General features: G+C 41.0%; 3 protein-coding genes across 5 annotated transcripts in view; 2 read left to right on the top strand and 1 right to left on the bottom strand.

Moving 5' to 3' along the window:
* The window catches only part of LOC116603379 (protein strawberry notch homolog 1-like), a 31,177-nt gene extending 23,205 nt beyond the window's left edge, over positions 1 to 7,972 (top strand). The window contains exons 34-35 of the mRNA XM_048726512.1: positions 3,746 to 3,939; positions 6,890 to 7,972. Coding sequence (XP_048582469.1) covers positions 3,746 to 3,939; positions 6,890 to 6,981 — 286 coding nt within the window. The 3' untranslated portion in view covers positions 6,982 to 7,972. The remainder of the gene's footprint in view (positions 1 to 3,745; positions 3,940 to 6,889) is intronic.
* A 2,708-nt stretch (positions 7,973 to 10,680) lies between these two features.
* LOC116603362 lies at positions 10,681 to 13,525 on the top strand. 3 transcript variants are annotated; one of them, XR_007307496.1, is made up of 4 exons: positions 10,681 to 10,766; positions 11,086 to 11,371; positions 11,504 to 11,666; positions 13,363 to 13,525. XR_007307496.1 is itself a non-coding variant. In XM_032364461.2 (4 exons), the coding sequence occupies exons 2-4, from the start codon at positions 11,093 to 11,095 to the stop codon at positions 13,434 to 13,436; spliced, it is 390 nt and encodes a 129-aa protein (XP_032220352.1). In that variant the 5' UTR covers positions 10,681 to 10,766; positions 11,086 to 11,092; the 3' UTR covers positions 13,437 to 13,525. The 3 variants fall into 3 exon arrangements, 2 of the variants coding, with proteins under 2 accessions (XP_032220352.1, XP_032220351.1); XM_032364461.2 differs by having other exon boundaries at positions 11,086 to 11,245; XM_032364460.2 differs by having other exon boundaries at positions 11,086 to 11,260.
* LOC5519589 (septin-2) lies at positions 13,101 to 22,249 on the bottom strand. The gene is made up of 13 exons (XM_032364458.2): positions 22,079 to 22,249; positions 21,932 to 21,936; positions 20,637 to 20,730; positions 20,425 to 20,511; positions 19,478 to 19,601; positions 18,859 to 18,993; positions 18,511 to 18,628; positions 17,862 to 17,963; positions 17,506 to 17,602; positions 17,308 to 17,359; positions 16,598 to 16,702; positions 15,404 to 15,482; positions 13,101 to 14,994 (listed from the first exon to the last, which is right to left on the bottom strand). Exons 1-13 carry the CDS (start codon positions 22,095 to 22,097, stop codon positions 14,920 to 14,922), a joined length of 1,092 nt encoding a protein of 363 aa, XP_032220349.2. The 5' UTR covers positions 22,098 to 22,249; the 3' UTR covers positions 13,101 to 14,919.
* Between the last annotated feature and the right edge of the window lie 38 nt (positions 22,250 to 22,287).

Below are 22,287 nucleotides of genomic sequence, written 5' to 3'. Positions count from 1 at the left end.
TGGTTTATGGTGTGATGTAGTAAGTCTTGGTTGATGGTGTGCTGTAGTAAGTCTTGGTTTGTGGTGTGCTGTAGTAAGTCTTGGTTTGTGGTGTGCTGTAGTAAGTCTTGGTTGATGGTGTGCTGTAGTAAGTCTTGGTTTATGGTGTGCTGTAGTAAGTCTTGGTTTGTGGTGTGCTGTAGTAAGTCTTGGTTGATGGTGTGCTGTAGTAAGTCTTGGTTTGTGGTGTGCTGTAGTAAGTCTTGGTTGATGGTGTGCTGTAGTAAGTCTTGGTTTGTGGTGTGCTGTAGTAAGTCTTGGTTTATGGTGTGCTGTAGTAACTCTTGGTTTATGGTGTGCTGTAGTAAGTCTTGGTTTATGGTGTGCTGTGGGAAGTCTTGGTTGATGGTGTGCTGTAGTAAGCCTTGGTTGATGGTGTGCTGTAGTAAGTCTTGGTTTATGGTGTGCTGTAGTAAGTCTTGGTTGATGGTGTGATGTAGTAAGTCTTGGTTTGTGGTGTGCTGTAGTAAGTCTTGGTTGATGGTGTGCTGTAGTAAGTCTTGGTTTGTGGTGTGCTGTAGTAAGTCTTGGTTGATGGTGTGCTGTAGTAAGTCTTGGTTTGTGGTGTGCTGTAGTAAGTCTTGGTTTATGGTGTGCTGTAGTAAGTCTTGGTTTATGGTGTGCTGTGGGAAGTCTTGGTTGATGGTGTGCTGTAGTAAGTCTTGGTTGATGGTGTGCTGTAGTAAGTCTTGGTTTATGGTGTGCTGTAGTAAGTCTTGGTTGATGGTGTGATGTAGTAAGTCTTGGTTTATGGTGTGCTGTAGTAAGTCTTGGTTGATGGTGTGCTGTAGTAAGTCTTGGTTGATGGTGTGCTGTAGTAAGTCTTGGTTGGTGGTGTGCTGTAGTAAGTCTTGGTTTATGGTGTGCTGTAGTAAGTCTTGGTTGATGGTGTGATGTAGTAAGTCTTGGTTTATGGTGTGCTGTAGTAAGTCTTGGTTGATGGTGTGCTGTAGTAAGTCTTGGTTTGTGGTGTGCTGTAGTAAGTCTTGGTTGATGGTGTGCTGTAGTAAGTCTTGGTTTATGGTGTGCTGTAGTAAGTCTTGGTTGATGGTGTGATGTAGTAAGTCTTGGTTTGTGGTGTGCTGTAGTAAGTCTTGGTTTGTGGTGTGCTGCAGTAAGTCTTGGTTTGTGGTGTGCTGTAGTAAGTCTTGGTTTGTGGTGTGCTGTAGTTAGTCTTGGTTGATGGTGTGCTGTAGTAAGTCTTGGTTGATGGTGTGCTGTAGTAAGTCTTGGTTGATGGTGTGCTGTAGTAAGTCTTGGTTTATGTTGTGCTGTAGTAAGTCTTGGTTTGTGGTGTGCTGTAGTAAGTCTTGGTTTATGGTGTGCTGTAGTAAGTCTTGGTTTATGGTGTGCTGTAGCAAGTCTTGGTTTATGGTGTGTTTGGGGTTCGTGTGAGTCGTTTGGAGGAGTTGCCTAGTGGTCAAAACTAATATATCAATAAGACGTCCTAGACTTGGTTTATGGTGTGCTGTAGTAAGTCTTGGTTGATGGTGTGATGTAGTAAGTCTTGGTTTATGGTGTGCTGTAGTAAGTCTTGGTTGATGGTGTGCTGTAGTAAGTCTTGGTTGATGGTGTGCTGTAGTAAGTCTTGGTTTGTTGGTGTGCTGTAGTAAGTCTTGGTTGATGGTGTGCTGTAGTAAGTCTTGGTTTGTGGTGTGCTGTAGTAAGTCTTGGTTTGTGGTGTGCTGTAGTAAGTCTTGGTTTGTGGTGTGCTGTAGTAAGTCTTGGTTGATGGTGTGCTGTAGTAAGTCTTGGTTTGTGGTGTGCTGTAGTAAGTCTTGGTTGATGGTGTGCTGTAGTAAGTCTTGGTTTGTGGTGTGCTGTAGTAAGTCTTGGTTTATGGTGTGCTGTAGTAACTCTTGGTTTATGGTGTGCTGTAGTAAGTCTTGGTTTATGGTGTGCTGTGGGAAGTCTTGGTTGATGGTGTGCTGTAGTAAGCCTTGGTTGATGGTGTGATGTAGTAAGTCTTGGTTTATGGTGTGCTGTAGTAAGTCTTGGTTGATGGTGTGCTGTAGTAAGTCTTGGTTTGTGGTGTGATGTAGGAAGTCTTGGTTGATGTTGTGCTGTAGTAAGTCTTGGTTTGTGGTGTGCTGTAGTAAGTCTTGGTTGATGGTGTGCTGTAGTAAGTCTTGGTTGATGGTGTGATGTAGTAAGTCTTGGTTGATGTTGTGCTGTAGTAAGTCTTGGTTGATGGTGTGATGTAGTAACTCTTGGTTGATGGTGTGCTGTAGTAAGTCTTGGTTGATGGTGTGATGTAGTAAGTCTTGGTTTATGTTGTGCTGTAGTAAGTCTTGGTTTATGTTGTGCTGTAGTAAGTCTTGGTTGATGGTGTGATGTAGGAAGTCTTGGTTTGTGGTGTGCTGTAGTAAGTCTTGGTTGATGTTGTGCTGTAGTAACTCTTGGTTGATGGTGTGCTGAAGTAAGTCTTGGTTTATGTTGTGCTGTAGTAAGTCTTGGTTGATGGTGTGCTGTAGTAAGTCTTGGTTTATGGTGTGCTGTAGTAAGTCTTGGTTGATGGTGTGCTGTAGTAAGTCTAGGTTTATGGTGTGCTGTAGTAAGTCTTGGCTTATGGTGTGCTGTAGTAACTCTTGGTTGATGGTGTGCTGTAGTAAGTCTTGGTTTGTGGTGTGCTGTAGTAAGTCTTGGTTTATGGTGTGCTGTAGTAAGCCTTGGTTGATGGTGTGATGTAGTAAGTCTTGGTTTGTGGTGTGCTGTAGTAAGTCTTGGTTGATGGTGTGCTGTAGTAAGTCTTGGTTGATGGTGTGATGTAGTAAGTCTTGGTTGATGGTGTGCTTTGGGTTCGTGGGGGTCGTTTGGATGAGTTGCCTAGTGGTCAAAACTAATATCGCAATAAGAAGACGTCCTAGACTTGGTTTGTGGTGTAATTTAGTAAGTCTTGGTTTATGGTGTGCTGTAGTAAGTCTTGGTTTGTGGTGTGATGTAGTAAGTCTTGGTTTATGGTGTGCTGTAGGTTTGTGGGGGTTATTTGGAGGAGTTGCCTAATGGTCTAAGAAGACGTCCTAGACTTGGTTTGTGGTGTGATTTAGTAAGTCTTGGTTTATGGTGTGTTTTGGGTTCGTGTGAGTCGTTTGGAGAAGTTGCCTAGTGGTCAAATTTAATATCTCAATAAGAAGACGTCCTAGACTTGGTTTGGGGTGTGATGTAGTAAGTCTTGGTTTATGGTGTGCTGTGGGTTTGTGGGGCTATTTGGAGAAGTTGCCTAGTGGTCTAAGAAGACGTCCCAGACTTGGTTTGTGGTGTGGTGTAAATGCCAAAAAGGGTTTGCACAGAAAACCTAGCAGCCACCCTTTTATCCCTAATTTTAGTCTTTCCATTGTATACACCTTTTTCAAATAACGTCAGTGCAAACGGCAAATGGAGATTGTCAAATGTCATTTCTTCTATCAAAGTTACCATGTAATTTGTCAAATTTCTACCGACTGTAGGAACATGTGGATAATTTCTGCGATTATCATCTTTATTCTTAAAAATAATTATACCCATAAGCAGTTATAGGTCTTAGAACTGCCTTTGCCAATTGCCGATCGCCATTTGCACTGACAACGTTTATTGAAACAGGTGTATATCAGGAAAGGTGGAATATGTCCTCCTTGGTCTATGGTTAAGAGGTGGACTCTATGGAGGGGGGGGGGGTGTTTGTTAGGAAGGCCTAGTGGCTATATTAATACCCTGTTGCATGTATCAGGAAAGGCAACTGCAAGCGGGCCACCCTTGGTCTGTGGTGTGAGGTGGGGCTAAGAAGGCGCTCGTACAACATTCTTAGCGGCTCCGTGCTAAGCGTGTGGAGTAAAGTGGAAGCCGTGCTTGCGGGGCAGCCCGGTAACAGCTCCAAGATGCAGATCATTCGCTGTAAACGGAGTGATGGTAAAAAGATAGTGGGTAAGCACTGCTTTGTCACGCCATCCACCACTACTGGACTCTTCTAGTGATGGTAAAAAGATAGTGGGTAAGCATTGCTATGTCACGCCATCCACCACTACTGGACTCTTCTAGTGATGGTAAAAAGATAGTGGGTAAGCACTGCTATGTCACGCCATCCACCACTACTGGACTCTTCTAGTGATGGTAAAAAGATAGTGGGTAATCACTGCTGTCACGCCATCCACCACTACTTGACTCTTCTAGTGATGGTAAAAAGATAGTGGGTAAGCACTGCTATGTCACGCCATCCACCACTACTCGACTCTTCTAGTGATGGTAAAAAGATAGTGGGTAAGCACTGCTATGTCACGCCATCCACCACTACTCGACTCTTCTAGTGATGGTAAAAAGATAGTGGGTAAGCACTGCTATGTCACGCCATCCACCACTACTCGACTCTTCTAGTGATGGTAAAAAGATAGTGGGTAAGCACTGCTATGTCACGCCATCCACCACTACTGGACTCTTCTAGTGATGGTTAAAAGATAGTGGGTAAGCATTGCTATGTCACGCCATCCACCACTACTGGACTCTTCTAGTGATGGTAAAAAGATAGTGGGTAAGCACTGCTATGTCACGCCATCCACCACTACTTGACTCTTCTAGTGATGGTAAAAAGATAGTGGGTAAGCACTGCTATGTCACGCCATCCACCACTACTGGACTCTTCTAGTGATGGTAAAAAGATAGTGGGTAATCATGCAATGTCACGCCATCCACCACTACTGGACTCTTCTAGTGATGGTAAAAAGATAGTGGGTAAGCACTGCTATGTCACGCCATCCACCACTACTGGACTCTTCTAGTGATGGTAAAAAGATAGTGGGTAAGCACTGCTATGTCACGCCATCCACCACTACTGGACTCTTCTAATGATGGTAAAAAGATAGTGGGTAAGCACTGCTATGTCACGCCATCCACCACTACTCGACTCTTCTAGTGATGGTAAAAAGATAGTGGGTAAGCACTGCTATGTCACGCCATCCACCACTACTGGACTCTTCTAGTGATGGTAAAAAGATAGTGGGTAAGCACTGCTATGTCACGCCATCCACAACTACTTGACTCTTCTAGTGATGGTAAAAAGATAGTGGGTAAGCACTGCTATGTCACGCCATCCACCACTACTCGACTCTTCTAGTGATGGTAAAAAGATAGTGGGCAAGCACTGCTATGTCACGCCATCCACCACTACTGGACTCTTCTAGTGATGGTAAAAAGATAGTGGGTAAGCACTGCTATGTCACGCCATCCACCACTACTGGACTCTTCTAGTGATGGTAAAAAGATAGTGGGTAAGCACTGCTATGTCACGCCATCCACCACTACTGGACTCTTCTAGTGATGGTTAAAAGATAGTGGGTAAGCATTGCTATGTCACGCCATCCACCACTACTGGACTCTTCTAGTGATGGTAAAAAGATAGTGGGTAAGCACTGCTATGTCACGCCATCCACCACTACTTGACTCTTCTAGTGATGGTAAAAAGATAGTGGGTAAGCACTGCTATGTCACGCCATCCACCACTACTGGACTCTTCTAGTGATGGTAAAAAGATAGTGGGTAATCATGCAATGTCACGCCATCCACCACTACTGGTTTCTTCTAGTGATGGTAAAAAGATAGTGGGTAAGCACTGCTATGTCACGCCATCCACCACTACTGGACTCTTCTAATGATGGTAAAAAGATAGTGGGTAAGCACTGCTATGTCACGCCATCCACAACTACTTGACTCTTCTAGTGATGGTAAAAAGATAGTGGGTAAGCACTGCTATGTCACGCCATCCACCACTACTGGACTCTTCTAGTGATGGTAAAAAGATAGTGGGTAAGCACTGCTATGTCACGCCATCCACAACTACTTGACTCTTCTAGTGATGGTAAAAAGATAGTGGGTAAGCACTGCTATGTCACGCCATCCACCACTACTTGACTCTTCTAGTGATGGTAAAAAGATAGTGGGTAAGCACTGCTATGTCACGCCATCCACCACTACTTGACTCTTCTAGTGATGGTAAAAAGATAGTGGGTAAGCACTGCGATGTCACGCCATCCACCACTACTGGACTCTTCTAGTGATGGTAAAAAGATAGTGGGTAAGCACTGCTATGTCACGCCATCCACCACTACTTGACTCTTCTAGTGATGGTAAAAAGATAGTGGGTAAGCACTGCTATGTCACGCCATCCACCACTACTTGACTCTTCTAGTGATGATGGTAAAAAGATAGTGGGTAAGCACTGCTATGTCACGCCATCCACCACTACTGGACTCTTCTAGTGATGGTAAAAAGATAGTGGGTAAGCACTGCTATGTCACGCCATCCACCACTACTTGACTCTTCTAGTAATGATGGTAAAAAGATAGTGGGTAAGCACTGCTATGTCACGCCATCCACCACTACTGGACTCTTCTAGTGATGGTAAAAAGATAGTGGGTAAGCACTGCTATGTCACGCCATCCACCACTACTTGACTCTTCTAGTGATGATGGTAAAAAGATAGTGGGTAAGCACTGCTATGTCACGCCATCCACCACTACTTGACTCTTCTAGTGATGATGGTAAAAAGATAGTGGGTAAGCACTGCTATGTCACGCCATCCACCACTACTGGACTCTTCTAGTGATGATGGTAAAAAGATAGTGGGTAAGCACTGCTATGTCACGCCATCCACCACTACTGGACTCTTCTACGTCACGGAACGCTCAACTACTTGAACTGCTCTTCGTTTTTAAGTACCCAACAGTTAGAATACCACTTCTAATTCTAACGTATTGCGCAGACTTTCACAAAATTTCCAAGAAGCCTACATTGTCTGTTTTATTGTGTTCCAACCTACACATCGGATCTCTTCGCAACCATCATAAAAGAATTCTCACGACTTGGTGTTTATCTTTGCTCCCAGGATGCTTGATACCAAGTAACTGTGTCGCAGCTCTCTCGCGGACGCTTTCACCCCAAGATGGTGGACAAGAGGAGGCGATTGAGATCCTGTGACGACACGTGCCTTTCTCGTGGCTTTCCATTGTCACCGTCCACTTGATCACGTGATACACGCTAGCAGTCTTGGTAACACAGAGCTCGTGACTACAAGTGACTTATGGCTCTAGCTCTAAGGAGTCGACGCTAGCAGTCTTGGTAACACAGAGCCCGTGCCTACAAGTGACTTATGGCTCTAGCTCTAAGGAGTCGTCAATGATGGTTTTATAGTGTGCCATAAAATATCATGACAAAGGCTAACAAGACATAAGCTAGTTCTATTTTTACATATAATGCTCATTACACCCATGGCTAAAGCTAAATTTCAAAATTATAATTGTCATAAATCCTGATCAAGAAACCTAAATCTCATAAAAATTGGAGGATTTGAACAGCCCAGAAATATAATATATTCTCACATTTTGTTCTGAAAGCTACAAAGAACTACCTTATCATTTTTTCCTCCTGCTGGTCAACATAGACAAATATTCAGAATTGGTGATGTTATGTGACGTCACACAAACAGAAGCCCGGCTAGAAAGCCAAGGCCTGTCCTCCATTGCGCTCGATCTTAAGCTCGTTAGAAACCTCCGGCTAAAGGCCCGTTTTGCATGGTAACGAATTTTCGACCGTCCATAGCTGGTACGGATACGCGTTCCATTCACACGGCACCTCCCCTAGCTGAATGAAAAATGAGACAGCTAGCTGTACGATACCCGAGTTAACAGTTTAAAAAATCGGCTCCGGGTAAACACCGTTTTAGGCACAAATTTTGGAGCTGTCGAAAATTCGACCGGCATCGTGTATAAGGGAACGTGTACGTATTTCCTCATTCGCATCCGAATGCTAAAAGAAAAAACGAGTTTAGAAAAAATAAGGATATATTCAAGCGTTCGTTGAACTTGTCAAATGTAAAATAAATCTGTACAGTATACTATTTAAATTTTGGTAGGAAAATGTTCAAAGATGTAAAAAGTTGTTACAAGAATTAAAACTTTTGCAAAACTAATTTTTGTTTATCTTTTGCTTGAATCTCGACAGATAATGAGTATAATAAAAGAAAAGAGATGACGGGTAGTTTGTTTCGTGTCCTACCATATTTATTTTTAACGCGCTGTCCTCTTTTCCTTTTACGCACGCTCGCATGTAAAAAAAAAAAACAAAGAAATAAACTGTAAAACCATTGATTCCCTGTTGTAGTGGCCAACTATACACACAATTGTAATTCTGTCATTTTATGTATTTTTCGTTAAAAAAAGACGGGAAGCCTGTGTACTATATTTGAAAATGCCAATCAGAGATGTCCATTATACGAGAGTATCGGGTAACAAAGCGATATCGTTTCCAGAGCCCACGTACCTTTGTGCCAGCGGCCAGATACAAGGCTCTGGGATAATGAATTTTCTCACCAACAGAATCTGTTGGTTCCGGTTTTACTGCGCATGTCCAAACAAAATAGCGACCTCTTTTTCACCAACAGAATCTGTTGGTTCCGGTTTTACTGCGCATGTCCAAACAAAATAGCGATCTCTTTCACTGATCGATCCACTTGAAGTCGATGATTTTACGCTGAAAGAAATTCAATCCCAGATTTTGAAGTCAGTCATCGTTTATAGAAAGAATGGTTTTAGTGTATTTGTTGCCAACCGGTAGTGGTAAAGCATTCCTAATTCACGAAGTGCTTGGATTCGCTCACGATTTGTTTGTGTCTCAAGGAGAGCGCAAATCCAGCTCAATTATTTTACTGATTCACCCTTGAATGCCTCAGTGGAGGACAAGGTTGAAAAGCTTCGCTCACGCATTATTAATGTGCCCATGCATGTGAGGATTCCATCCCTTCACGATGTAAATTTTACATTTGCCCGCCTCGAAGTAGTCGTTAACGGACGGGGATTTTGATTATATTGCCTTCGCGTTGTCTCTTGTCGAAGAGTGGCACATACCGCAGAAGTCTAACCTGAGTATCAGGCCCTCCTATGTTTCTATCGCGCCGGCGAGAAACAAGACTTTTATTTTTCCTCTCCAACTTTTGAAAAATAAAACCGCCTGATACTCAGGCTAGCAGGAGTCTTTCAAAGAGTTTTTCTGCCGAGAACATGACCGGCATATATATTACGACTTCGCAGTCTTCTACATTTCCCGTTATTTCCCATAGGCTTTCCACAAGGCCTCCCTCTATTTTGTAAGACCAAAAAAGCTACAATTGATTATTGTAATGTACTTAAAGTTTGCAGCATCAATAATAAATTTGGTTTTAAATGTATACGCTGGTTCGTAGGACTTTTCTCTGCAATTTTATTTCAAAACAGATCTTTCTAGTAATGACAGAATGTGTGACAGGCGTCGTGAAGCTTTTCCATTGTTCTATTCACTGTCGTTTTATTTGCGCATGCTCACTGAAGCAAGCTCGAGAGCCAACAAGAATCGCCCTCAGAATTGATTATCCCTAACCTGAGTATCAGGCCCTCCTATGTTTCTATCGCGCCGGCGAGAAACACGTTTTAAAAAATTAAATCGTCCGATACTCAGGCTAGATTATCCCAGAGCCTTGTACCTTGCCGCGGCATTAAGGTAGTGGGCTCTAGGAACGATATTGGTAACAAAGATACTGCAAGAGAATCGCGCTAGTTAATCGTACGTGTTTGTTATGACTCAAATCCCCTGAGAAATATCTTATTTCTTGATGAAATAAGCGTCTATATGTTTTCAGCGCTTGGAGAGGTCCCTGGAGGCCATATCGAAGATTCTAACTTTGCCGGTTATTCTTCCAAGGTGATGACTGTGACTGTGATTAGGAATAAGCAAAGACCTCCAGTAGCAAAATTACCCGAGATAAAGAGCAGATAAGTGAAAGATAGAAAAAGCAATACGAACGGAGAAAATGACATTATATACGTCAAGTTGTGTTTACATATGCAATAAATAAACCTTGCACTAAAAGTCTTGCCAATGATATTATTCTTATTCTTACTCGCTTCGATCCAAATTCATGCCTGATTTGACTTCCAATATATAGTGATTGCTGGACCTCCGCTCGCTTGCTAAACCTCAAGACCTCACGAACGACTCCAAATTTCATCTCACTCATTTTTTAATCAGAAAACGATTATCCTTGAAAATATAACGCTAGCTAATAAGGAAAAACATTGTTCGCAACAGAAACTTGGATTTAGCTTTCGGATGGGCAGTAAAACAGATAATTTTGAAGATTTAATAACGGCACTTTTCCCCCTTCTCAGATATCGATCCGGGCTATCCGTTTCTGAACACTTGAGAAGGCGTGACGCTCCACCTTTTAACCATAAAATTCTATGGATATCTGTAAGATATTTAAATAGTGCTAATAAATCTGATTCTGTTTCTAATTCTCGCACATAAGTCGTCAGAAAGTTTGAGTCCATTTTCTAGAACACCAGCTTATCCGTGTCCTCCATGCTACCATTAAGGGGAATAATATTTATTGGGCATTATTTATTGGTTTTTCAATGTATCACAAATCCACCTACCTCAAAACTAACATGATTCGAGAAATTAACCGTCATTGATATCCTAAACAGGGAACAAACGAACGCTTGCTTGCGCAAAATACGGAATAGTTCAAGTGCACGACGTATACGACGGAATATTTACAGAGGAAACCTGTAAGAAAATCTCGATAGAAATTTACCAATGAGAGAAGGGAAGTTTGTCATGCAAACAGGAAATTCTAGTAGTGTTACAAATATTACCATCAACTAAAGTTTTGGCTAACTTCACATATCGCGCTCCCAGCTGAACATCGCCTTTATCTCGTACTCAGTCAGGTAATTTATAAAGGTCTTCCCATTGTCATTGGTTTTTACCTCAAATAACCCCCCTGTATTGCCATAATTCCTAGCAGGACTTTTATTTAGTCACCTACCAGCACAACAAAATTATATTCTTAGAATAGAAGCCCTATTCAGCTACACCGTTGTTATTTATTTGTATTTGCGTATTACGTGAAGAAAGTTCAATAAAGTTCATGCTTCATCTACGAAAGTCAATTGTTATTGACTTCAGCCGATGGAAACTGTAATCGTAATGTGTAATGTTTAAATATTTTACCCACAAAAACGCAATCTTCCGCCTATTCGACAACAGGTATCCCATGGCAAACGTCAAGTTTCTCCTCTTGATTGTACTGGTATCGTGTCTTGTCTTGGAAAGTGATGCATGGTGGGGCGGACGGCGGCGAAGACGCATCAGCTGCACATGTGATTGGTTTAAGTGTCACTGCCGATTTTCAAAGGCACAGGCGAAGGCAAGAACTGCTAAGGTTAATAGTCTGATCCATGGGTACGGGCCTGAATACCTCTACTTTAAGACAGCCTTTTTTGTACAATGCCCGAAATATTGACTTACATATATATCAAGATAGCCATTCAAGGTAAAATACTAGTAACGACCATCCTGTTATATCATCCACTGTGACCTGCATCAAATGGCTTAGAATAATGTTATTTCATATGGAAGCTAATAGGAATGTTGGAATTTTTTTTAAAACTTTGATTATCCTCAGCTTTCCCGCACTGTTAGCGACCAGACTATGACGCGTATCCCGCAAGAGTTCAAGTTCTACGACAAGAATGGCGACTTGAAGATCACCAGTGACGAGTTTAACCATGCTCTCCGGGTCGCGGACGGTTCTGCTTCGAGACTCTTTCAGCTTCTTGACAAAAATGGTGAGTAAAGAAAGTGCGCTCTTTAAAATCTAAAAAAATATTTAAAACTTAAAAAAATATTTTAAAAGATACACTTATTTCAATTAAGGTTGACTACACTCTTTTGTATATATATTTCATTCGAGGCTGGGCCGTTCTTATTTTTGGAGCATTTAAAGGCTTAAAACGTTCACATTGATGTTCTTAAATTTTAGTGTATAGAAATATTATACTTCATGAAGTGTTAGAAAGAAAATTACACACATATACACTCTTTTTTATATAAGAACGTTTAATTTTCAGTTTTTGGGACATTTTAAGGCTGAATATGTTCTTTAACGATGTTCTTAAATACAAGTGTATATAAGAATGTAATACCCAATGAATTATTAGGAAGAGAATTACAACAATCATCAATAGCAATAATAATATTATTAGTCACTATGAGCACAACTTTATTCTGCATTTTAGAACGCATCAGGACTAAAGAAGAAAACATTTTCTGTTGTCTTAAGAGCCTCGAGATATTCTTAGCCTGTTAGCATGTTCTTAAAATTTGGTGAAATCTCCGGCTGGACGTTTTTATATAAAAAAAATGGTTCTTAAAAAAGGTTTAATAAAATAACAATGATGTTTATCGTTGTTATTTATGAACAATTTGATTCTGTATTTTAGAACGCGTCATAACATCAAAACAATATATTGCTTCTATCTAAGCCTTGGAATGTTCTTAGCATGTTTTTAAAATTTGATAAAATCTCAGACTGGATGTTCTTATAAAAAAGGTTTGACAAAAAAAAGAGTTTATATAAAAATGGAAAATGAGGAATGCCTAACACAAATCAAGTCTTGTATATCTGTTAATAACATTCAGTGAGGCTACATTTAGTTTGTAGCGAGGACCATGCAATGATTGAACGCATTTTTAATACATGAAAACATTATTTTTGGTCAAACTTTGTTCTTTTTTTCCATTTTTTTATAGTCAAACTTAGGTGTATACACCTATTCCAAATAAAGATCCACTTGAAAAATGTGTGTATCGCAACCCGCAGTGATTCATGGGTATCAAGTAAATAAGCGTAAATAAAATACAAATCCCGATTTCTAAAGCTGTAGAGTTCTTGTTTTTATGATCATTCACACAGCATGAACCACCGCGGGTTAAGACACACGGATTCTTGAGTGCAACTTTATTTAAAATAGGTGTATACAAATTGTGTCCCTCGCCAATTTTTGTCTTTTTTATCGGTGGAATTTCGCAGGGGCGGATCTAACTTTTCGCTTAAGGGGGGGGGGGGGGGGGGGGGGAGGTTGGCTCAGTGACAAAGGGGGGAGGGGGTAATTTTTTTTTGTTACATGTGGCTTTCTTGCAGCCCAAAGGGGGGGGGGGGTAAACCCCCTAAACCCTCCCTCTAGATCAGCTACTGTTTTGTGTGATGTAAGGTAAACATATTTGGTAGCTTCGATGGGTTTTTCTTAAGGGGTTTCTCATAAACCCGTGGAATACATTTTAGCTTAATAACAACTAATACACTCTAATGTCTTTGTTCTCTTTTCTGATGGCCTGACTACTACACTTTGGCTATTACATTTTGTTACACGGGTTTATAAAAAGAAAACTCTAATTGATTGCGTTCTTTAGGAGGATTGCTTTTCCAGGTCCTAGTTATCTTTCAAATATCTCAATACGACTGACAAGGCTTGTTGTCTCCAGGTGATGGTGCTGTGACTTGCGGCGAGTTCAAGAAGGCACGAGATGCTCCATTCGCTGAGCCACCCAAGTGCTGACGGGTTCACACTGACCAAAGACTCAGTATTAGTCTTTGTTAGTTCGCCATTAAAAGTGCGAATCAAGAATAAAACATAAATCAAATAAATCAGTGTGCTCATTTGTGTGTAGCAGATATTAGATTATCGACGCCAAGTTTACTTAGAGAATCACACTTACTAGAAGAAGGGTATATTTGCATCCTTCTTCGCTTTTCTAAACGTCAAACGCAATTGAATATTTGTCTTTCATTAGAACTTTCGTGTAGAATATACTTATTATAAAATAATACGCTCAATAGAGCAGAGATTTACCATAAGATACACAACTTGCATAGAGGTCGATAAAAGATTACCATTTCAGTATTAGGGCACCCTTGGGGCCGCGTGAGGACGACAGCGCCGCGTTTTCTCTCCGAATTTTTTAAGGGTCTCGTTTCCGCGGCTCTCTCGTCACCGTGCTCTATGCCCGGGTTGCCGAAGATTCTCGTAGGGGATCAAGGTATTTTTTTTTTACTTTATTTTAGACTCATACACGAGTAGTGCGTCAAAGACTAGCGCATAGATCCTCCCCTTCAAAGCCAAATGGAACAGTCAGTCTAGATCCTTCTATAAATAGAATAAATCCGTCTGTTTCTTACATATTAACGACTTGTTACACGCGACACGTCACACGCGTCGTTTGCAACATCGTTTTACGCGTAACAAATGACGTCACCATTTTCGGAGTACAACAACGTTCGCAACAAAATTCTAGAGCCCAGGCTCTGCGCGCCCACATTTTTTTAAACAAAGATGGCGTCGATTCAAGAGTAAAATTGAAGTCTAACTCTAAAATAACAGCATGCATTGCGCGTCTTTGTCGTCTTCGGGATCCCCTTTTCGTTCCCCCACAAGCACTTTCGTCTCCATCACTTTTATTTTTTTTCTCTTCATCGACCATTCGGGGGGTAGAATCATCGGTGTCGGTGGTGGACGGCATTTTGTTGAAACGACACCATTTTGTTTGTTGACAAGACCTCGTTTGCATGCCCAAAACAAGATGGATTGCGGGATTTGTTGCACAAAAAAACGACGACGTGATGTTACACGGATCTATTTTTTTTATAATTCGTCATTTTGTGTTGCAAGATTTTGATCCTGATTCAAAATCCTGCAACATGTTGCAAAACAAAATGTTGCGTAAAAAACGGACCATGTTACACGGCAATTGTTTTTTCGTGCAGCATGTTGCGCGAAAAAACGATGTCGCAAAACGACGCGTGTAACATCACCTTCATGCATGCAATTTGAAGACGAAACCATTGAACATGCATTTAAACGGCGTTTGAAATTCGATTAAGTTTGGACATCATTTGTTCCGCGAAACGCCGCGTCTCAGATTATCCTCTCCTTAAAGGTTACGATAGAAGTCTCCGCTTCTCCTTGTTTTATCATCCCCTTATTTAGTGCAATACATATGGCATCCCCAATCCTTGCTTTGCCATGTCCTTATATGGTGATATTAGACATTGGACGCCTTTTTCTGCTGGTGTATCTCTTGCTGCATTTTAGCTAGCATTTCCTGCATACGTCGTAACTATAAAGAGAAAAATACGTTTTTCAATTAAATATACTCTTGGCTATATCTTTTTTTGGCCTGTACAAGATATTTGGCGTGCAAACATATGATAACATTGTTATTACATTACACTATCGGGACGTATCATTCGTTTACATCCTTACTTCCATAAAAACGATATGGCGAACAGATTTTGAGCATGGCGCGCTATTTCATTTGCCTGCTGCAAATGCGAAATAATTATACATATAATTATATATATTATATTTTAATAGAATAAATTAATTACTTTGTTGCGCATTACCCTTTTGATTCGATGTACAATATAAACGTTTAGGACATGTTAAAAACGAGATGCTGCAAGTGGTTAGATTCGATTTTAAAGCAGAGAAAGATGAAAATATAGCGCTCCCCTCTCTCTTTTTACCTCGGCTTCTTTTTCCTGTAGCATCTTGTCTTTCTCGGATATGTCTACGACTTGGTCGTAAGAGCCAGTGGTCTTTTTGCTGTGTAAAAGGGTAAAAAAGGAATGCATAAAACTCGAAAGAACATGCTTAAAAAAAACCCTATGGCTTCATAAAGCTACAAAGCATGCATTGTCCGTATAGTGTCCATCCAGTAGCCACTCGGCGAGGTAGTTCTCACCTGTTCTTAGAATTTGCCCTTCCCGTCTGGTCTAGTAACCTCTGGGCGAGGTTGTTCTCACCAGTTCTTAGTATTTCCCCTTCCCGCCTGGTCTAGTAGCCACTCGGCGAGGTAGTCCTCACCTGTTCTTAGTATTTGCCCTTCCCGTCTGGTCTTGTAACCTCTGGGCGAGGTAGTTCGTACCTGTTTTTAGTATTTGCCCTTCCCGTCTGGTCTAGTAACCTCTGGACGAGGTAGTTCGTACCTGGTTTTAGTATTTGCCCTTCCCGTCTGGTCTAGTAACCTCTGGACGAGGTAGTTCGTACCTGGTTTTAGTATTTGCCCTTCCCGTCTGGTCTAGTAACCTCTGGACGAGGTAGTTCGTACCTGTTTTTAGTATTTGCCCTTCCCGTCTGGTCTAGTAACCTCTGGGCGAGGTTGTTCTCACCAGTTCTTAGTATTTGCCCTTCCCGTCTGGTCTAGTAACCTCTGGGCGAGGTAGTTCGTACCTGTTTTTAGTATTTGCCCTTCCCGTCTGGTCTAGTAACCTCTGGACGAGGTAGTTCGTACCTGTTTTTAGTATTTGCCCTTCCCGTCTGGTCTAGTAACCTCTGGACGAGGTAGTTCGTACCTGGTTTTAGTATTTGCCCTTCCCGTCTGGTCTAGTAACCTCTGGACGAGGTAGTTCGTACCTGTTTTTAGTATTTGCCCTTCCCGTCTGATCAAGTAGCCTCTGGGCGAGGTAGTTCGTACCTGTTTTTAGTATTTGCCCTTCCCGTCTGGTCTAGTAACCTCTGGGCGAGGTAGTTCGTACCTGTTTTTAGTATTTGCCCTTCCCGTCTGGTCTAGTAACCTCTGGACGAGGTAGTTCGTACCTGTTTTTAGTATTTGCCCTTCCCGTCTGATCAAGTAGCCTCTGGGCGAGGTAGTTCGTACCTGTTTTTAGTATTTGCCCTTCCCGTCTGGTCTAGTAACCTCTGGACGAGGTAGTTAGTACCTGTTTTTAGTATTTGCCTTTCCCGTCTGATCAAGTAGCCTCTGGGCGCGGTAGTTCTCGTAATGCACATCTTGAGTCACGTCCTTTAAATCTTGCATATGTGTCCTGGGGAAGAGCGATATATCAATCACACAACCTCAATTGTTACACGAATGCGACAAATATAACAGAATCCCGTAAACATTAAAAAAAACTATTTACAATATTTGAACAGACGTTCCCATTTTAGCAATACCAATTTATATTGAGCTCTGTTTATATCCCTCGACTCTAAATGACAAAAATCATTCTGAACTAGTGGGGTTCTGTTGTAGACATCACTGCATCCGTCACAAGTTAGGCCTGATGCAAACTGGCGAAATAACGACATAACAACATAGGCGTAATAACGACATAACGAAATAAGCCCTAATGTGAACGGTGACGTCTTAAGCATTTAATAAAAATTTGACATTCCTGTGTTTTATGGCAAGATAACTGAAAATGTTTGGGTGAACGAGATTCATTCTCCGCGGTTGCTGTTGGACTTTTGTTTCTGCTACGAAGACGTCGAAAAAAATGGGGAGAAAAAAAGACTGTTCGCCGATCAACAGAATGCGAAAACCATGGTCAGTTCCACTCTTTGTTACGAAAGCTAGAAGACGGCGACACCGACACAAAACTGCACTAAAGAATTTGCATTCCACACTCATTACGCATTACACACTCACCGCACGAGCATATTTCTTAATTTGATAAAATCACAGTGGTCAGGATTTTCAACTGAAAATAAAGTACAGATTGATCGTTAGAGATTCCGCTATTCAAATGTTAGCACATATGAATATGCGTTATGCGTTACCATGGATACAAGGAATGGGTAATGATGGGCGTTACCATGGATACTGGGCATGGCGAGGGATATATACCTTCAGCATAACCCCAAGGGTACCAGCGCGCTCGAACCTTGCGTCCCTTGACTTCAATTACTGTGTTACTCCCAATAATGGCAAAAGGAAGACTTGCCTGAGAAAGACAAGAGGAAGCGTGAACATATTAGAGGGCTGACCACTAAAAGTTCTACAACAAGAGAATACTTTATAATCTGTCAGAACTTAAATAGACAGTCATAATCGGGTAAAAAACAGTAGCAAAAACCAAACCCACCTCTCAGATAAAAATAAAAACAGAAATATTAATCAAACAAATGCCTGGGCTTATATGGCTCAAATGCCGGCCTTTATTGACTGCATCTAGATACAGCAAGCGATGAATCGTGGCGTACCTTCAGATCTTTGTTAATAGCAAGAAATTCCTCGTCGTCCTCACTATCGCACTCTGGGAAGGAGTAAATCTTGATTTCGTGATCGGCAATTTCATCAAGGACCTGTTTGAAATTAGTGAAGAATAAATATAGGGCAAGTCCCACCTTCCACCTTTAACAATAAGTTTTTTTTAATATGAAGTTTTCTTACATGAGTGATTTTCAGAGCGCGCAAAGAGTTCAAGTAGAAAGCACAGTAATGCGCGCACTTTGCTGCCGCTTTCCATGTAAAAAAAAATAAACAAACAAGAACGATAAACAACAAACTCAACTAATGTCAAATTCGGAGGTTGAACCGGTTCGACCGAGAGGTAAAAAGACAGATACCACGCTATCCAAGCTCTCAATTTTCAACAGGTTATGGTCCCAGTTGCCACAAATTGAAAAATAAAACCCATAAGATGGAAGTATCTTATCTTATATAAGCCGATATCGCATCAGTGAGCAAGGTGGTGCCAAATTACCTACACGTAGATGGCATATCTTAGGCATCTCTCTTAGCCTAGAATCCCTCCTTGCTACGTAACATTGCTCCCTTGGGCGCTTTCGACCCGTTTATTGGCTCGCCAAAACTTCCTTTTTCAGGGTCATGTTCTTGTACTTAGCTTACCTTTCTTTTCAGCCTGGAGATCTCTGTTTTTGTTAAGCTGTCACTTTTCGCGATAACTGGAACAATGTTTACTTTCGTGTGGAGAGCCTTCATGAATTCTACATCCACGGGGCGCAACCTATAATTCCGACCAGATCAAAATATCTCATGCGAATGACAACTAAGCAAGAAGTTATAGAAGTAGAAGGTATAATGTTCCACCAGCCAAGGAATGGTTCTATCTTCCTTTCTCAGACAAGGACAGGTAACTTAACTGAAAACTACTAACATTGGCAACACCTATGTCAAAGTTTCACCCTTGGTTGAATGGCATCATTATTAACATTCGCGAAAGGGAGATAAGGTTACCCGTGGCCATGAGGGTTGATGAAGTACAAACAGCAATGCACACGAGTGTCCATGATATTGCGCCTGTTGAGTCCGGACTCGTCGCGTAGGTAAGACTCGAACTGATGGTCGATATAATCCACAATGGGCTCCCAGCTGTAAGAGCAACACGGCAGGAGAAAAGTAGTGAATAAGACAGGACAATGTCGGCAAAGTTTTATGCGTGTAGTACAAAGGTGAGAAAAAAAAAATGGTTTGATCGGGCACATACCATACCATCTCCGACGCGAGATTAGCGAGGGGGGGGGGGGCTGGGAAATTACGGGGAGGGATTTTTTTGTCCTTTTTACGTACACTACTATGGATACTTTTTTTTAAGATTGGGAGCTCAGTCCCTCAGTTTTGGGGAGCTCCCCAGCCCATAGGTGCATTGATGTGAGTCACTCAACTCGTCTCAGGTTGTCCATTGGTGAATAGGTGAATATTATACATTATATTTAACCAATATTTAACAATCGCCTCAAAAGCCAACGGCTACCTGGGGCCTATAGCATTAGAAGAGATCCCATGCCACAGCAATCATGGGTCCAAAAAAACAAGGCCATATGACTCTTTTCCAATGAACTTGCCTGTCACTTACCTGTAAGTGTTATCCACTGCATCCGCAAATCCTGGAGTGTCCACCACCGTCAGCCTTAACCGCACCCCTTTCTCTTCTATCTCCACAGTGTTACTCTCTATATGAACTGTCTGGCCAATGCGACCTAAATACAAGGCAAGAGAAAGATAAGGGGTGCAATTATTAAACAAGTAAAAACCTCTTATACCCCTTGCACATGGATTCACTCTCAATACCAAGATATATACCTTTGAAAATACGCCATGAAAACCCTAACAATAATATCAAACACACACATGCAATTTGTAGTTTATTCCATCAGCTGCTGATATCCCTGGTTTTAGGGTAAGCAGCAGGCAGCTATTTCTCACACCCACTCTCCATGAGTCTCTGTCCAGCAGGTCTGTGCTAAGGAGGTTACTTTCCTTTAGATCTGCCTTCATTCATTTAAAGCCAAGTTTTCTGCAATCTGCCCCATCTCCTGATGACCAGAAACAATCCTTGACCCCCAACATTGTGTGAAGCATAGCCAAGGCAGTATTACCTATTTTTCTTCCACAGATCCAACATATAATGGATCCGACATTGGGTTGCAGCCTTTGAAGGTCTGCAGCAAGTCCAGGTTTTGTTACCATGAAGCATGGCAGGGTGGACTCAAGCTTAGAACATCTTCCCACTGATTTTAAATGAGACATACAAACCCCATAACTAGCTACACCTCAAGATTACAGTTTGATGGCTATGGATCCAAGGCTGTACCCAGGATTTTTCTTGGGGGGTGGTGGTGGGGGGTTGAGTTTTCTGATAAAAATCTAACCACACCCCAGTGAATAAAAAAGGCATTTTTTATGCCATACGGAAGTTCTGTTTTGGATTTTGCTACAATAAATTTTGACATATAGATTTATGATATACCAGAGTGATCCAGAATGCCTTTTTTTATAATTCACTTATTCACTATTCTGTACCTTTTGCAGGAGGTATACTTTTATCATCATAAAGATCTGTCAGGAACAGACTATCAATCAAAGTCGACTTTCCAAGACCTGATTCACCTAAAATACAAGTCAACGATAATAAGTGTCAAACTATTGGAAACTATGCATTCTATATGCCTATCAATTCAATTTTTTTTTTCAATACTTTTTTGCCATACCCTTGTTCCTTGGAATAGACCTACCTACAACCATCAAAGTAAACTCAAATCCTTTCTTAACTGACTTGCGATGCACTTGGTTTGGCAAGTTTGCAAATCCAACGTAAGCAACATTGTTCTGTCGAAGTTTAAAAATAATTTGTAATAAGAAATCTCCATAGCAATGATGTTGTGATACAAAAAAATAATCAACATAGACTTCCTTAACAAATATAAATATATGTTTAATTGGTAGTGTTTTGCTTATGTTTTTGTTTAATTTTTGGTCTACTATCTAACATCTAATGATTTCTCAGTGAAGACTTTTTAATTTCACTTCTCTCTTATGCTATTAGCATTACCGCAACTGATAACTAAAATCCTGATAGAATCTCGAAGTTTGACCGGATCAGGAAATGTCTGAGAATCTCATAAAATCGACAGATTGGCTCGCCGGCATTTGATTTGCACATCAATAGAGTGGTAATAACATAGTCCGTTTTTTGTATTTGAACAATTATCTTTCTCTTATTCTTTTGGAATTTCATTGGCAGTACTATCTGGTTATGATAAAGTCAATCAAGAAAACAAGATATAATATCAGTTTTTATCTCGTTTATAGATAATACCCCTTACAGTGCTAAAGACACGAATTATCTGCATTTGATAGGCCTGTGACCTTTGACTCTGCAAATACTACATCTTGCGGATTCATTTTGTATGCGTAGGATTATAAAGGAGTTCTATTTGTACAAAAATTGACTATAGTGGCTTTGTTGTACCGCACTGCTGATTTGACAGCCATATGGGAAAGCATTTCCGGGGCTTGTCACAAAAATGGCAATCGAATAAAATTAACATTACCACAGACATCGAAACGATCTCTCAAATTTCGAATTCTTGTTCCCGCAATCTTTTGGTATCTACTAATCTGTTCTTTCCACGCGTAATCCAGTATTCCGGGGAGTTAAAAAACTAACAGAGATTTGACATCTATCCAACTGCTTTATCCGTATTTGTCTAATATTACAGTGTTTTGCTGTGAAACCGGTTAGCAATGTGTGCATCTCTTGATGGCGAACGCGAGGAAACCACAATTTGTCTCAAAGACGAGTTTATACCCCCACGTCTAGTTAAAAAGCATTGTACTCAAGAAAAGATAAAGAACCTTGTGAATCAGACAGGATAGCACACGGGAAGCATTCAGTTTGTAACATCACTATTTAGCTAGGGTTTGAGTAATAATATTATGGGACATTGTTGATGTTTATGACTTTTAACGTAGGCCTTTTCGAAGCTTATGGTAAGTGTTGGAATTCATAAAAAATAAAGGTAAATACCTGGTCTGGAAGCATAAAACAGTCCACGGATCCAGATGATATGTGATGGAATAAAACAGCATTAATACAAGCGGGAACACAATTCTCGTAACGGTTCGTTTCAATCAACTAGTATAGGGATTCGAAAGTAGTGAATATTCCTCCTACCTTTGTCATTTCTACTCATCGTAAGATAAGAGCTTGGTTGTTTTCGAGGATATTTTTAAGAAGAAAGAGATAACCTAATTATTACAGCTGTAATTTGCCCAGCTCAGGGAACAACACAACGTGAAACGAACACGAGAAAACATTGATGTGCTATTCTATGTATATTTATTGACTTCGTTTCCAGTCTCTTCAAAACCACATCCGGTGCG

This window comes from Nematostella vectensis, chromosome 4 (assembly GCF_932526225.1).
Source record: "Nematostella vectensis chromosome 4, jaNemVect1.1, whole genome shotgun sequence".
Lineage (NCBI taxonomy): Eukaryota > Metazoa > Cnidaria > Anthozoa > Actiniaria > Edwardsiidae > Nematostella > Nematostella vectensis.
Note: the sequence above shows the minus strand (reverse complement) of the source record. Positions and strands in the feature narration are given on the sequence as shown.

What these genes read in the sequence shown, in the direction of transcription:
- LOC116603362 (XM_032364460.2), top strand. Translation starts at nt 11,093, where the DNA reads ATGGCAAACGTCAAGTTTCTCCTCTTGATTGTACTGGTATCGTGTCTT. An exon ending in CGAAGGCAAGAACTGCTAAG is followed by an intron (nt 11,261 to 11,503) that starts GTTAATAGTCTG and finishes GATTATCCTCAG; the next exon opens with CTTTCCCGCACTGTTAGCGA. An exon ending in TCAGCTTCTTGACAAAAATG is followed by an intron (nt 11,667 to 13,362) that starts GTGAGTAAAGAA and finishes TGTTGTCTCCAG; the next exon opens with GTGATGGTGCTGTGACTTGC.
- LOC5519589 (XM_032364458.2), bottom strand. An exon ending in AAGTATACCTCCTGCAAAAG is followed by an intron (nt 19,602 to 20,424) that starts GTACAGAATAGT and finishes CCTTGTATTTAG; the next exon opens with GTCGCATTGGCCAGACAGTT. An exon ending in TACAGGAAAAAGAAGCCGAG is followed by an intron (nt 14,995 to 15,403) that starts GTAAAAAGAGAG and finishes TTCTCTTTATAG; the next exon opens with TTACGACGTATGCAGGAAAT.